Source organism: Myotis yumanensis, unplaced genomic scaffold, assembly GCF_028538775.1.
Source record: "Myotis yumanensis isolate MYYU_CA2020_CCGP unplaced genomic scaffold, mMyoYum1.0.hap1 SCAF_3, whole genome shotgun sequence".
NCBI lineage: Eukaryota > Metazoa > Chordata > Mammalia > Chiroptera > Vespertilionidae > Myotis > Myotis yumanensis.
Genome location: NW_027223754.1, coordinates 119,886,407 through 119,902,497, shown reverse-complemented (window position 1 = coordinate 119,902,497; position 16,091 = coordinate 119,886,407). Strand labels below are relative to the sequence as shown.

At 38.2% G+C, this 16,091-nt stretch overlaps 1 protein-coding gene across 6 annotated transcripts in view; it reads left to right on the top strand.

The window, feature by feature from the left end:
- Positions 1–16,091, top strand: part of ERC1 (ELKS/RAB6-interacting/CAST family member 1) — a 503,328-nt gene that overhangs the window by 449,352 nt on the left and 37,885 nt on the right. For 4 of the 6 annotated variants that reach the window (XM_070409489.1, XM_070409487.1, XM_070409488.1 and 1 more), the window contains one exon: positions 4,284–4,472. In XM_070409489.1, the coding sequence (XP_070265590.1) occupies positions 4,284–4,472 (189 nt within the window). Of the gene's footprint in view, positions 1–4,283; positions 4,473–16,091 lie in introns of those variants that run through there. The other 2 variants (XM_070409492.1, XM_070409491.1) reach the window with 1 other exon arrangement.

Genomic DNA, 16,091 nt, shown 5'->3' with positions numbered 1-16,091 from the left:
ACTCCATCCATGCTTTTGTTCCGGACCTCCGGTCCAGTTTAAGAACCCATTGTGGCCTCGGGTCAAAAAGTTTGCCCACCCCTGGCATATACCTTGGTTGCAGGCTCGATCACTGGCCCTAGTCAGGGCACATGCAGGAGGCAGCCTGTGGATGTCTCTCACATTGATGTTTCTCTCTTTCTGTCTCTCACCCTTCCTTCCACTCTCTCTAAAAATCAATGGAAAAAATGTCCTTGGGTTAAGATTAAGAAAGAAAATTAAAATTAAAATAATGCTAAATTAATTCATTTTCTCAGGTTTGTCTAGGCAAACTCTAACTTCTATATTGTGTTACATTATATAGGCCTAAACTCTGAATTCTGATCTCTTTAGTAAGCTAAAGATTGTTTTAGCCACCAAACCCTAGTTGTTCTCTCTTTTGTCATGGAAATAGTATTAGAAACAAATGAAATGTAGTATATTTATAAAGCAACCATTAAAAATCATGATTTCCAGTAACAATGCAACATGGTGATAGTACTCACAATATAACAGTAAATGAATAAACGGTATATTAAATAAATGTGAAGTCTGATACTATTAAAAATAGATTAATATAAGTTATTTTAAAATTTGGAAGAAAATTACTAAAATTTCAGGTGGTATTCTTTTTGTTCTGCTTATTCATTTATTTTATTTTTTAGATTTACTTGATAGATATGTATTTATTGCAATTTTATTCATATTTTGATTTTTTTTTCTCCTTAAAGAAGATCATTTAACATTTCATATTATACTGGTTTGGTGGTGATAAACTCCTATCGCTTTTTCTTGTCTGGAATGCTCTTTATCTGTCCTTCTGTTGTAAAGGATAGCTTTGCTGGGTAGAGCAATCTTGGGTGTAGATCCTTACCTTTCATCACTTTGAATATTTTTGCCAATTCCTTCTGGACTACAAAGTTTCTGTTAAGAAATCAGTTAACAGTCTTATGGGAGCTTCCTTTTAGGTAACTAACTGCTTTTATTTTGCTGCTTTTAAATGTCTCTCTTTGTTTTTAACCTTTTGGCATTATAATTATGATGCATCTTGGTGTGGGCCTCTTTGGGTCCATTTTGTTTGGGACTCTCTGGGCTTCCTGGACTTGTATGTCTTTCCTTCACCTAGTTAGGGAAGTTTTCTGTCATTATTTTTCAAACCGGCTTTCAATTTCTTGCTCTCTCTCTCCTCCTTCTGGTACCCCTGTGATACAAATGTTGGTGTACTTGAAGTTGACCCAGAGGCTCCTTACACTATTCTCATTTCTTTTATTCTTTCTTCTTTTTGCTGTTCTGATAGGGTGTTTTTTGCTTCCTTATATTCCAGATCACTGATTTGATTCTCAGCTTCATCTACTCTACTGTTGATTCCCTGTAAATTATTCTTCATTTCAGTTAATGTATTCTTCATTTCTGACTGCTTCTTTTTATGGTTTTCATGTCTCTTCTTTATGCTGTTGAAGTTCTCTCTAAGTTCCTTGAGCATCCTTATAACCAGTGTTTTGAACAATGTTCTATTTTTCCATTTGGGACATGATTCTTTGCCTCCTCATTTGGCAGCCTCCCTGTGTTTGTTTTTATGTATTTGGTGGAGCTGCTATGTCTCCTGGGCTTGTTAGAGTGGCCTCATATAATAGGAGTTCTGTGGGGTCCACTGGCACAGCCTTCAGGATCACCCAAGCTGGGCCCTCGAGGTGCACCCCCGTGTGGGCTATGTGCACTCTTTTCTTGTAGTTGAGCCTTGATTGCTGTTGACATGTCAGTTGGAGGGATTTACCTCCAGGCCAATCAGCTGCAAGGACTGGCTCCAACCACCAACCTGTGACCACAGTTGAGGATCTGCTGTCCATGGGTCCACCCCACAGAGCAGAACTTACTTCAGCAGGGCTCTGGTGCCTGCCGAGTCCACCCTTTGAGTGTGTTGCTTGTGGAGGTGGTTTGTGGTGCTTCAACATGGTCTGAAGCTGTCCACTGAGTGCGCTGGCTCTGGGGCCTTCCTGGAGGTGTAGGCCAAGGTCAGCCACCACCTGTGTTCTGCCCAGGGCCACCTGACATGAGCTACAAAGTGATCTACAGATGGGTGATACTTATGCTTGGCTTGGAGGTGCCCAGGCAAGGCCAAGCTGTGAACCAAGGCAGACTGCTAGTGCCAGGCCTCAGGCCACTTAGTGAGAGTTACAGGGACACACTGAGGCCAGAATCTATTTGAGAGATTCAGGAAAATCTGAAGGATGAGCCAAGACAGGCTATGCATATGGAAAAGCCACTGGAAATAACTTGGTTGGGCCCAAAAGCTGGGTGGGGCAGGGCCTCAAGGAATCACCAAGGTAGGGCAAACAGTATAGGCCAGGTTGATGGAGTTTCAGATATGGTGCCCATTTGCTGGCTCTGTGAGGGGAGGTCTCATCAAAGGAACAATGGCCTCCACCAGCACTTTTCTCTGTGAAAAAGCCACACCCCCAGCTCTCACCTTGATACCAGATACTTCAGGTCCTCCCTATTAGTCTCTGGTGCCTTTCAAGCTGCTGCCCCAATGCTGGAGCTCAGAGGGAGTGAGTCCAAGTAAGTCCATATGTGGTCCCTTTAAGAGCAGCTCTCTGTTTCCCTCAGCCTCAATTTCCACTTGTTTTCATAGCCAGAAGCTATGGGGACTTTTCCTGGCACTGGAACCCTGGGCTGGGGGGTCTGGTGTGGTCCATTCTTCCGGGGACCTCTGCAGCCGAGATACCCTTCCTGGTTTTTATCCAGCATACATAGGTGTGAGACCAGTGCATTCCACATCTCCCCGCCACCTACCAATCTCCATGTGGCCTCTTCTTTATTCCCTAGTTGTAGGACTTCCTTTCAGACAGATTTCAGGTAATTCTGAATGATGGTTGTTCTGTAGTTTAGTTGCAATTTTGATGTGGTGGTGGGAGGATGTGAGTACCATGTTTACCTACACCGCCATCTTGACCAGAAGTCATTCAGGTTGTATTCTTGATGGAATACCTTAAAGGCTCTTTTATTATTTCTTTTATAGTTTCTCCCAGTATTTTTCAGAGTAAAATGTATATTGATTTCATAATAAAAATTACATAACATTATTTTAAAACCCTTAGAAAGGAAAGCACCAGGAGCACTCCTCTGAGGAGGCCAGAGGAAATCAGTGTCACTGTTAAAAGTAATAGCAGGCCTTGCTTCTATTGACTTGAAGATTTCTGGGCTCCTTATTCATTAGGTGGGTCAGAGGTGTCCTGTTGCTGACAAATGCCAGCCCAGTGACATGCAGCAGGTGCATACCTCTGCCTTTTAAGCCCTGGGAACATTTTGAGAATTGCCAGCATTTTGGCCACGTTTTGCAGCTTTCACAGCTGCTGTGTATCAAGCAGATGCTGCTTTAACATTTCTGTGCTCTGAGATGTGAGATCAGGCCCAACTGTTCCTAAACACCCCAGGCTTTGACCAACTACTAAGTACCTGGCCAGAGTATTGTCATGAGAGCTGTTAAATGAAATTCTGGGGCAGAAGCCATCTGTCACTTAATGGCTTCCAAAGGGAGTCAAAGGGATAGTTATTCACCCAAGGCAAAGGGAATGTAAAAGAGAAAGAGAGAAGGACTGCTGTTCAAGAAAAACATAGAGCCAATGTTACAACTAAGAGAATTTCAGAGTCTTTGGCTATGAGTCAGGTATTTGGTGTTATATAAAGATTTATCAATCATTGTTTAAAAAGAATATCAGATAGCCTCTGTGGAAAGAATGAGGGGAGCTTAAGCCAGGATGAGGAAGGTTGGTAATGAATTCACTCGTCACATCTCTTGGCCAAGGAAAACATGCACCTTCTCCAGAGACAGCGTTTTTCGTCCATTCTAGGAGGTGGAGGAACACATGACGTGTATGTTGCCCAGGCTTTCAGATGAGCAGATTTCACTAGCAGCTTTTTGTAACCTACTCATAAATAACTGGAAGAGAAATTGTGAGGTAACTGGAGTCCTTATCAGCAATGTCATCTCTGTAAAAACAAGTCAGTCCTGTGCTTAATCCCCTGCCAAAGTATGGAACTCTTAGTCTTGAATTGATGCACTAAGCCAACATCCCCTACCCATCTCCCTGAATGGGGTGGTTGAGTGTGATACTGTAAATGTGCAGGTATGTGAAAATGTTTCTTTTTATAATCCTGAAGATTTCAATAGTGATTTGGTCAGTTTTCTTTGACTTGGGAGGCATAACGATATTTAAGCTCATTTCAGACTGATCTTGACTTTCCTCATTTTTTTTTCCCCTTAGATCATCCAACCTCTCTTAGAACTTGACCAAAATAGAAGCAAATTAAAATTGTATATTGGACACCTGACAGCCCTCTGCCATGACCGAGACCCCCTGATCCTTCATGGGCTCACTCCACCAGCTTCCTATAACTTGGACGATGACCAGGCAACTTGGGAAAATGAGCTGCAGAAGATGACCCAGGAACAGGTCAGTCACTTGAACTTTGATAAGACCCTATCAAAATTCAGCTGCTACTTAGGTTGATGCAATAGGAGTTACCTTAGGGAAGTTGGTGCTCATATTCAAGATTCTTAGCAGTAGTTAGTTCTTCAGCAGATATTAGGAATTACTATTTGAAGGAAAAGAACCATTAGATTAATTAGTTTAAGTTACTCCCTCTCTACTACATTTTCTGTTTACTGTTGCCTGTAAAATTCTACTAATTCTCTTTTGTCATGTTATGATTTTTTTTAGTTCAATAAATAAATGAGAAGATAATCAGGAGATAAAAACAATGAATAAAAGAAACAAAGAGAAAATAGGATAAGGATAGAGATAGAGAGCAGACATGGAAAGTGAACACTTAGAAAAAGAATTAGATCAGTTTTTAAAACATTAATTTAAGTTCCTTTTGTTTCTAAATTGTGTTGTACATTTACTAAAACTCTTCATCAGAATTTTGAAGCTGTACACTGTTTTTCAGCCAAATAGTTCCTGGTTTTTAAACATTATTTGTTACTCATAATACAGGAAGGAAAATTGTGTTTAAAACAAAATCCCCCATGGTGTGATGTTAAAGGTAGCAGTGACAACTCACAGGTTGAGAAATGCAAACTGGAATCTGAGAGCTGTGCTTACTTTCCCATGGTGTGATATTGCCTAATAATAGACATATTTATAACAGCCCAATCAGTTATCCACCTTACTTATTTGATGTGAAAAGATAAGCCCTACCTCTCAGATTTAGCATGTTGCTGTAAAAATCTTAATTTCTTCTTGAAAGAGGAATATAGTCAGTAATGTTACAATAACTATGTATGGTGCCAGGTGGTTACTGGAAATTCCAAGGAACACTTTGTAAAGTATATGATTATATAACCACTATGCTATGCTATACATCTGAAACTAATACAAAATAATATTGAATGCAAACTATAATTGAAAAATGAAATAAAAAATTCCAACAACTAAATAAATTTGGGCCAGGTCTCACATTTGGGATACTTTTTAAAACTTTAATTTATTTTTTAAGTTTCTTTTTGTTCATTTGTTTTTGGGTTTTTTGTTTGTTTTTTTGCATCTTTATTGAAAGTATTACATATGTCCCCTTTTTCCCCAAATGACCCCTTCTAGTCCACCCCCGCCGTCTGCCCCTGGCCCTCCCACTGTCTGTGCATATGCATACCCTATATGCATACAAGGTCTTTGGTTGATAGCCTCTCACCCACCCACACTCCCCTGCCTTCCCTCTGCAACTCCACAGTCTATTCCATGCGTCTGTGTCTCTGGATCTATTTTGTTAATCAGTTTATTTTGTTCATTAGATTCCACATATGCGTGAGATCATGTGATACTTGTCTTTCTCTGACTGGCTTATTTCACTTAGCATAATACTCTCCAGGTCTATCCATGCTGTTGCAAATGGTAAGAGTTATTTCTTTTTTACAGCTGCATAGTATTCCATTGTGTAAATGTACCACAGCTTTTTTATCCATTCATCTGCTGATGGGCACTTGGGCTGTTTCCAAATCTTATCTATTGTAAATTGTGCTGCTATGAACATAGGGGTGCATATATCCTTTCTGTTTGGTGTTTGAGGATTCTTAGGATGTATTCCTAGGCGGGGGATCACTGAGTCAAATGGCAGTTCCATTTTTAATATTTTGGGGGGAGAGGAGGAAAACTCCATACTGTTCTCCACAGTGGCTGCACCAGTCTGCATTCCCACCAACAGTGTATTAGGGTTCCCTTTTCTCCACATCCTCACCAACATTTGTCCTTTGTTAATTTGCTGATGATAGCCATTCTGACAGGTGTGAGGTGATACCTCATTGTCATTTTAATTTGCATCTCTCAGATTAATGACTTTGAGCATTTTTTCATATGTCTCCTGGCCTTCTGTATGTCCACTTTGAAGAAGTGTCTATTTAGATCCTTTGCCTCTTTTTTAATTGTATTGTTTGTCGTCCTTTTGTTAAGTTGTATGAGTTCCTTATATAGTTTGAAAATTAACCCTTTATCAGAGGAATCATTGGCAAATATGCTCTCCCATCAGTGGACTATTTTTTTGTGTTTTTCATTTTGTTGATAGTTTATTTTGCTGTGCAGAAACTTTTTATTTTGATGTAATCCCATTTGTTTATTTTTTCCCTTTGATTCCCTTGCCGTAGGAGATGTATCCACAAACATATTGCTACAAGAGATGTCTGAGATTTTGATGCCTATGGTTTCTTCTAGGATTCTTATGGTTTCACATCTTACATTTAAGTTTTTATCCATTTTGAGTTTATGTATGTGTATAGTGTAAGTTGGTGGTCTAGTTTCATTTTTTTTGCATGTATCTGTCCAATTTTCCCAGCACCATTTATTGAAGAGACTGTCTTGACTCCATTGTATGCTCTTGCCTCCTTTGTCAAATATTAATTGATGTAATGGGTTGGGTCAATTTCTAGGGTCTCTGTTCTATTCCATTAATCTAAATGCCTGTTCTTGTGCCAGTACCAGACTGTTTTGATTACAGTGGCTTTGTAGTATAACTTGATATCTGGTATTGTGATCCCTCCAACTTTGTTCTTTTTAAAAAATATATTTTTATTGATTTCAGAGAGGAAGGAAGAGGGAGAGGGAGAGAGAGAAACATCAATGATGAGAGAGAATCATTGATTGACTGCCTCCTGCATACCCCCTACTGGGGATCAAGCCCGCAACCCAGGCACGTGCCCTTGACCAGAATCAAACCCAGGACCCTTTAGTCCACAGGCTGATGCTCTATCTACTGAGCCAAACCAGCTAGGGCATGTTCTTCTTTTTCAAGATTGCTGTAGCTATTCAGGATCTTTTTTGGTTCCATATAAATTTGTGGAATATTTGTTCTAGAACTGTGAAATATGCCATTGGTAATTTAATAGGGATTGCATTGAATCTATAGATTGCTTTGGTAGTATGGACATTTTAGTGATATTAATTCTACCAATCCATGAACACAGTATATTCTTCTACTTCTTCATATCTTCCTCTATCTCTTTTTTCAACATCATGTAGTTTCAGAGTACGTCTTTTACCTCCTTGGTTAAGTTTATTCCTAGGATCTTACTTTTTTTGTTGCTATAGTATATGGGATTGTTTCTTTTAGTTTCTCTTTCTGAGAATTCATTGTTGGTGTGTAAAAATTTCATCGATTTCTGGGTGCTAATTTTGTATCCTGCTACATTGCCCAATTCCTTTATTAAATCTAGTAGTTTTCTGGTGGAGTCTTTAGGGTTCTCCTATTATGTGAATGTCGTTACATTTCATGTTATCCCACGGCTCCCTTAAACTGTCCTCCTGTTTTTTTCATTGTTTTTTCATTTTGGTTCTGTGATTGAGTGATTTTTTTCTACCCTATCTTCTAATTCACCTACCCGATCCTCGGCTTCCCCTAATCTGCTGTGTATTCCTTTTCACAGCCAGATGTTGTGGTAACTGGAGTTATATGGGCACCTTTCTCAGTGCTAGTGCTCTGGGCTAGAGAGCCCAGCTTGGGGTTTAGAACCTCCCACAGCTGAGATATTCCTTCATAACTTCAGCTGCTGTCTATGGGAGCCCAGCCAGCCCTTTCTTGCCTCCACACTTCCTACCAGTCTCTATGCGGTCTCCACATTCCATCCTTGATTGTCAGGGTTCTTTCCAGCTAGTATTCAGTTGAGTATTCAGGATAGTTTTTCTGTATTTTCGTTGTAATTCCAGTTTGGTCCTGGGAGTATGTCAGCATAGTATCCACTTACTCTGCTGCAATTTTGAAAATCCCCTCATTTGAGATACTTTATGGCCAAGGATAGGTAGCTTGTTTTTAAATGTCTTGTATACATAAAAAGAACAGCCATTATTTTATCTTTTTGAGACAATATTTTTCCAGTTCACATTACATACTTTTACTTCTTACATAAAATTAGAAGTTATATGCACTGTATTATATCATTCTGCTTTAAGATTAAAGGGGAGTATGATCCAGAATGATGGAATGAGTAGTCAGAAACTCAGTTCTAAATCTTATAGTACTTCAAATTGAGTGAGTGGTTCTGGAGCAGTGCTTCTCAGAGAGAATAAAGGATATCAGAATCTCCTAAAGAACTCTCCTTCCTTCTGCATTCCCAACTCCATGGTTCTCATAATCAAGGGAAAGGAGAAAAACACAAGATGAATCCAGGAGTGAGCTCTCAGGCACTGTCAAGAGAGAAATGTGATTAGTCATACAGTTTATTCTATCCTACAAGATAAAACAAACCAGTAGATCATCAAAAACATGACAATTTCTAGTTCTGAGATCCAAAAGAAATTGTTTTCCAACTTTATTGAGATATAATTAACATACAACATTGTATATATTTAAGGCTTGTGGCATATTGACTTGATGTATTTATATATTATAAAATGATTACTACCATAGCATTAGCTACCATTTTCATTCCATTACATAATTACCATTTCTTTTTTATGGTGAGAACATTTAAGATCTACTCTGTTAGCAGCAATCAAATATGTAATACAGTATTTTTAGCTATAATCACTATCCTTTACGTTAGATCTTCAGAACTTGTTAATCTTATAACTAGAAGTTCATACCCTTTGAACAATATCTCCCTATTTCCTCAACACCCCAGCTCCTGGTAACCACAGTGTAGGGTACACTCTGTTTTTCTGAATTAGGCTTTTTTTTTTTCTTTTGGATTTCACATGTAAGTCAATATCATACATTATCAGTCAGACTTATTGCACTTGTATAATGCCCTCAGTGTTCATCCAAGTTGTCACAAAGAACAGGGTTTTATTTTTTCTCATGGCTGAATAATATTCCACTATGTATATCTATACCACATCTTCTTTATCTGTTCATCGACAGACACTTAGGTTGTTTCCATATCTTGGCTATTGTGAGTAACGCTAAAATGAACATGGGAGTGCAGGTATCTTGACCACATCCTGATTTCAGTTTCTTTGGATAAATACCCAGAAGTGGGATTGCTGGATCATATGGTAGTTCTTTTTTTAATTTTTTGAAGAACCTCTATACTGGCTGTACCAATTTACATTCTCACCAACAAAGTACAAGCAAAGGTTCCCTTTTCTCTTCCCCAACACTTGTTATTTTCTTGTCTTCTTGACAATAGCCATTCTATCAGGTATGAAGGGTATGAACTAGTATCTCATTGTGATTTTGATCTGCATTTCCCTGATGATTAGTGATGTCCCATTTTTAATTGGGTTGTTTGTCTCCCTTTTTAGTTTCATGTGGTCCTGTTTATTTATTTTTGTTTTTGTTTTGGTGTCATATCCAGAAATCATCGCCCAGACTGATGTCAAGGAGCTTTTCCTTATGTTTCCCCTAGGGATTTTACAGTTTTGGGTTTTATGTTTAAGTCTTTAATCCATTTTAAGTTCATTTTTGTGTTTGGTGTAAGATTGAGGTCCAATTTCAATTCTTCTGCATTCTTTCAATTTTCTCAATATCATTTATTAAAGAGACTATCCTTTCCCCATTGAGTATTTTTGGCTCCTTTTTTAAATGTTGGTTGACCATATATGCAGGAGTTTATTTCTGAGCTCTCAATTCTGTTCCATTGGTCTGTGGACCTATTTTTAAGTCAGTATCATTGTGTTTTGATTATTGTAGCTTTGTGGTATAGTTTAAAATCAGGAATATGATATCTTAAACTTTGTTCTTTTTTCTCAGGATTGCTTTGGCTACTTGGGGTCTTTTGTAGCTCCATGCAAATTTTAGGATTTTTTTTTTATTTCTATAAAAAATACCATTGGAATTTTTATAGGAATTGCATTGAATCTATAGATGGTTTGGGGTAATATGGACATTTTAACATTATTCTTCCAATTCATGAACATGGGATATCTTTCCATATGCTTGTATCTTCTTCAGTTTCTTTCACCAAAATTTTTTCAGTGTACAGATCTTTTACCTTCTTGGTTAAATTTATTTCTAAGTACTTTGTTTTTTATGCTATTGTGAATGGGATTGTCTTATTTATATATTTTTCAGATGTTTTGTTATAATATATAGAGACACAACTATTTTCTGTATATTGATTTTGTATCCTACAGCTTTACTGAATTCATTGATTAGTTCTAGCAGTTTTTGGTGGCGTCTTCAGGACTTTTTACATATAAGACCATATTATCTGCAAAGACAATTTTACTTTTTCTATTTGGATGCTTTTTATTTCCTTTTCTTGTCTGATTGCTCTGGCTAGGACATCCAGTACTGTTGACAGGAGTGGTAAGAGGGGGTACCCTTGTCTTATTCCTGACCTTAGAGGAAAAGCTTTCAACCTTTTATCACTGAGTGCTGGCTGTGGGTGTGTCTTATATGGCCTTTAGTGTGTTGCAGTAAGGTCCTTCTGTATTGATTTGTTAAGTGTTTTTATCATGAAAGGATATTGTATTTTGTCAGATGCTTTTTCTCTGTATATCGAAATGATCATGAAAGAAATTTCTTCCCTGTGGGTCCTTATCAAGAATCAAATTATAAGCAACACCTTCAACATCCTTCCATTATAAACAACAATAACTTCCATAAGCCTATTTTTTTCTTTAACATCTCAACAATATCATAATACCAAAATTTATTTCAATAAAAACATTTTATAAGAGACCCTAAATATTGCTGCCCAAGTACTCAGATATCTAATGTGTTATTTCATATAAGTAATAAATTTCAGCTCTTTGGAAAGTATTTAGGCAATATGCCCTAAATATTAGTAATCTTATAAAAAAGTTTTATATGTTAAGTAGGCTTAAGGATTTAGTCCTGACAAATATTAGAATGTAGGTATTTGTTCCTCTTAAATACAGTCTACCAGTCAACCAGTCTACCCCTTCCCCCTTTATCATGGCTGAAGAATCAGCTGGCATGGTCAGTGGGGCTGGGACCAAGGCTTCAGCTGATGTAACCAAAATGACCAGCAGAACACAGGCTAAGGATTTGGTCGGCAAAGCTTGAATATTTGGCCTAGAGCTGAATCCAAGGATTGGAGCCTATATATTTGGTGGGACCAAGGATTCTGCCAGCACAACTGATGTGTTTAATGGGCAGGGCCCAAGGATTCAACCCACATCACCAACATTTTTGGCATGGCCAAGGCTGAAGATTCAGCTGGTGTGGTGGAATTAGTAGACCAGGACCAAGATGGCGACACACATGGTTGGGAGATTGGTTACATATAAAAAGATTGAGCAAATGAGTAAATATATTGAGAATAATGGGGGCCAGATTTGTCACTATAGGAGAAGGGAGTAATAAATATAGAAAGGTAAAAGAAAATAAAAAGTAAAAGCAAGCCCTGTGATGTTGGATTGTTGTTGGAAGTATTGATATGGGTTCATGGTTGCTAATAGATTGATAGATTGATTATTGATTGATTGGTCAATGTACTGATTTAGATTTCTCTTTGTGTGTATGTGTATGTTCATCTACACATATATATACACATATATTTTCTAGCCTTATCTGCTGAGAGGACCTAGAAGCAATAATATACACCTGTAACAAGGAGCTCAGTTAAGCACCCAAATCTTAATTTCTAAATACCTTTTTCCACCAAAAAGAATCAGGGCTCCAGGAGACATGACTAAGTCCAGGGTTGTGTGGCAAAGTTCAACATAAATCCAAAACATTTTATTATACCAGAAAGTAAGAAAGTGTTCCAAGAATATTGAGAGTATGTCAGAAGGACACAGAGGTTCCTAATGACAAAATCTTGAAGATTTGAGCAGCAAAATACATAATGATAGTAACAGAATATAACTCATTGAAATAGAATAGAAATAAAATAGAAATATGTGAATCTATGCTGGTATAAAGAAGTGAATTAATAAACAAGTGAATGGGAGGAAAGGAAATAGTAGAATTCCAGCCAGTAAATGGAGAAGGAATGATGGAATTAGAGAATCATTATTTGACATCCATCATAGTAATCACTGATTTGGGCAAGAATCATCAATGAATATGAAAACCAGTGGGTAAAAGTTTTTGAGGAACAGTATATTTCCACAGTCTGAAAGTCTCTTCACAAAAAAATTATTTAGCACAAAATTATTTTAGTTAATTTACATTAGAAAAGCCTGGAAACACCGCCTAAACCAAGTGACTAATGTTAACAAAACCTAGGAGAGACCATCTAAACCAGTAGTTACCAACATAGGGCACATGCCCCTCAGGGGGGCAATTTCATTTTTAATGGGGGCAATTCGAGAATGAGTTATTAACAGTGAATTTTTTGCATTTCTTATGGTTCTAGGGGCCTCATATGTAGTGTATAAATATATAGAGGCATATTATGCATTTCAGTTCTCTGTTGTATGTTTTGAAACTTTATTTGCTATTTTTTCATATCACTTCATATTATTATTTTTTTTAACAATTTATTAGTGATTTCTTCCTCAGTACTTTAACTGTCCTTTTGTTCTTTTATTTTTCTCTTTCATGGATGCCATGAATAGATGATGATAGATAGATAGATAGATAGATAGATGCCATACATACAGACACCTATATCTGTGTATCAAGAGAGAAATGAATATTAAGGCAAAGGTAGTAAAATGTTAGCAATTTGGGTGAAGGGTATGAGAATTTTTTGTATTATTCTTGCAACTTTTCTATAAGTTTGATCTTTGAAAATAAGTTTAAAAGTTATTAAAATTTATATCAGTAATCTAAGGTTCAGATTTTCATCCTCTTATGAAAAAGGAGATGCTTAAGAATATTGAGAGAATACTTACCAGAATTCATCAAGTTGTACATTTAAAGATTTGTGCATTTTGCTGTATGTCAGTGATAATTTAATTTAAAACAAAAACAGAAAAAATCATACCCCACTACCAGTCTCCTTTTAAACTTTCTGAAGCAGTTTGACTAATGGGCAGATTCTGCTAAAAATGGAATTTCTCCCTAGAGTACAAATCCTTTTTTTCCACCATGAATGCCAGCCTCCCATCAGGGGCCGCACACTGGAATGAACGTGTATCAGCCAGCCTGCTCTGTGGGTCATGCAGCTTTGGATTCCAGCTCCCTTTCCCAGCACTCAGTCCCATTTTTAATTTTCAGGGAAGTATTGTTCCAAAACTTGGCCCAGACTATGTCCTCTCCTTGGATTCCTTCCATTTGTTTTCTCAATTTTGATCAATCACTCTTTGGCTTGTACCCCTCTCTTTTCAAGATGGTGAACTGGAGGGTGTGAATGCTGGGGAAGTACTGGGCACAGAACCTGAAAGTCATCTCCTGCACTCAGGGAACGCATCAATCATGAGTCACAACATGACATTCCATTCTTCTCTCTTAAATGCATTTGTACAGAGTGTTGTACCACACAAGTGAGCCAAGTGGACTTATGAGCTGTTGGGGGGCAAGGGATAAGGGGAACAGGGAGAGAAAATAAGACAGATAGAAAAAAGAATGGTTCTTTGTGGAGCAACAAACTTTGTTCTGGTTCCCAGCCTGAATGTTTCTGATCTGGTTTTCTTCTTTTTGTAATGTTTGAACTTGTTTCCTCAGCTCCAATGTTGAACTCTTGTCAAAAAAACTAAGAGCAGCAGAGTGTGAGATGCTGAGAGAGGCAAGACCAGCAATCCAGCAGAAAAAACTGCAGAGCCATGGAGATAAATGTGTCTGTATCGGGCCTGGGCTTGAGAGAGAGGGAGAGTGTTTTAACAAATTTATAAGAAAAACCCTGTGGAGTAACCGCATTTTTTTTCTCTCTCCTCTCTACTCTCACACAGTCTGGCACTTTCTCCTTCCTCTGAAAGCTGCCATTAACCTTTTTATGCAAAGAGCAGAATATCTTGCCAGTTGATTGTTGAAAATCTGGCAGAGAAAAGCTTGTTCAAAAAAAAAAAAAAAAGAAGATATGGAGGAGCTGGGCAGACACCACAAGAAAGAACAGGGACTGACAGAGTGCTCAATTGGGCCTAGGACACAAAGCTGCTACCTTATTTCTTGATAAAATCCCCTAAAGCTAAATTGGATAAAGGAAGAGGAAATAAGGATGATGAAAATAGAGGAGATAAGGAACTCTTTCACATAGTTGACATTACACAGTATTAAGCATTAATTGCAATTAACTCCCAATGAGAGAACAGCCTGTGGTGCACACATGAAGGGATACACTTAAATAGGGGCAAAACTACATGCTCTGTGCTACATGTAGAATACTCCTGTTTGTGGAGAGAGAGAAAGGGTATCAGGAGATTTAGCTAGACCAAACCTTCTTTGATATGAAAGATCCTCCCACCATTTCCCTCCTTAACTTGTCTCAGAGAAGGAGCATTCTGCTGTTTCTGTTTTGTCCGCAGGTCTTTCCCTCCATTTCTTGACCAGGGCAGCCCTTGGTCCTCATTACTGGTATCTACCCCCTACTTGCTGGGACTAAATAAAATTGAACATAAAACACCTACTCTGAATTCAGGTCTCGTGTCCTTGGCTTTGCAGCAATGATTGCAAGAACTGTTTTTTAGTCTAGTTTTTATTAGGTTGGTCTTGCACTGGACTCTTTAGAGTTCTAAAATATGAATATGAAATGTTTTTTTAATTACAGAGCTTTGCAGATCTCAATTTTTTTTTTTTTTTTTTTTTTTTGCTGCCCTTTGTATGTTTCCTTTGTACTTAAAGTACTCCCACGGGAGAAGACGGTTGGCACTCCTGATTCCCTAGAGCTCCTGCAGGAGCAGTTAATTACCATCTTAATTTTAATGAGTCTTGACAATTACTGCAGTTCAGTACATTAAACATGGGTCTGTCCTCTCCAGTGTCAACTTCCAGAGATAATCCTTCCCCAACTAAGCAAAGAAGAAAATTAATTCTTATGAATGCCAAAAAAAAATGACCAGAGTAGGAACTGCAAACTTAAAGCCAGTGGAGCTCATAAACTTTAGAACTGACAGTATTCCAGTCTAGTCAGAGCATTTGAAATAAGTTATCCTTAGCTATTTAATTATTTACAAAGGTTTGGTGAGACAGTCTAGAAATAGAAGTAACTTAAGTTTTTTATAGGCAGGATCTACTATGGTGCATGCTGGGGGCTCGCAACCATGTTTCTGACCAGCACCCCTGAAGAACACCGAACTCCCGTCCTAATAGTGGCTATAGTAATTCTCAAGGGAAACCTGTGTAAACTTAAAAAAGCAAAAGGTATGGGAACCACACCCCTCTCCCCGTGGGGCGTGACTTTCCAGGTGTGAAATAAAAAAGGTATCCTAAAATATAAGCAGCCTTCAGTTTACATACACAAAGAGAGAACCACTCTTCCCACCGGACTCCCCTGTGCCTCATAACTTAAAGCCCTGCTTGCCCCAAGAGTGAGGGGAAATACTGCCACCACTTCCCTTCCTGAATTGTTCACTAGTCCAAAGGGTCCCTGCTACTGATGACCCAGCCCTCCACAGCAGCCCCTGGCTGCTATTCTAACGATTGTTGCTATTAATTATCCGGAGACTCTAAGAGGTTCTCCTGCACACCTATTATAGGAACATCCTGCTGTGGGGCTACTGCCATAGAAATGAGGCTTCTCCTGAACCCCTTCCAGTGCTCTGTAGGAGAGATGGACCCAGGACACACAGGAGAAG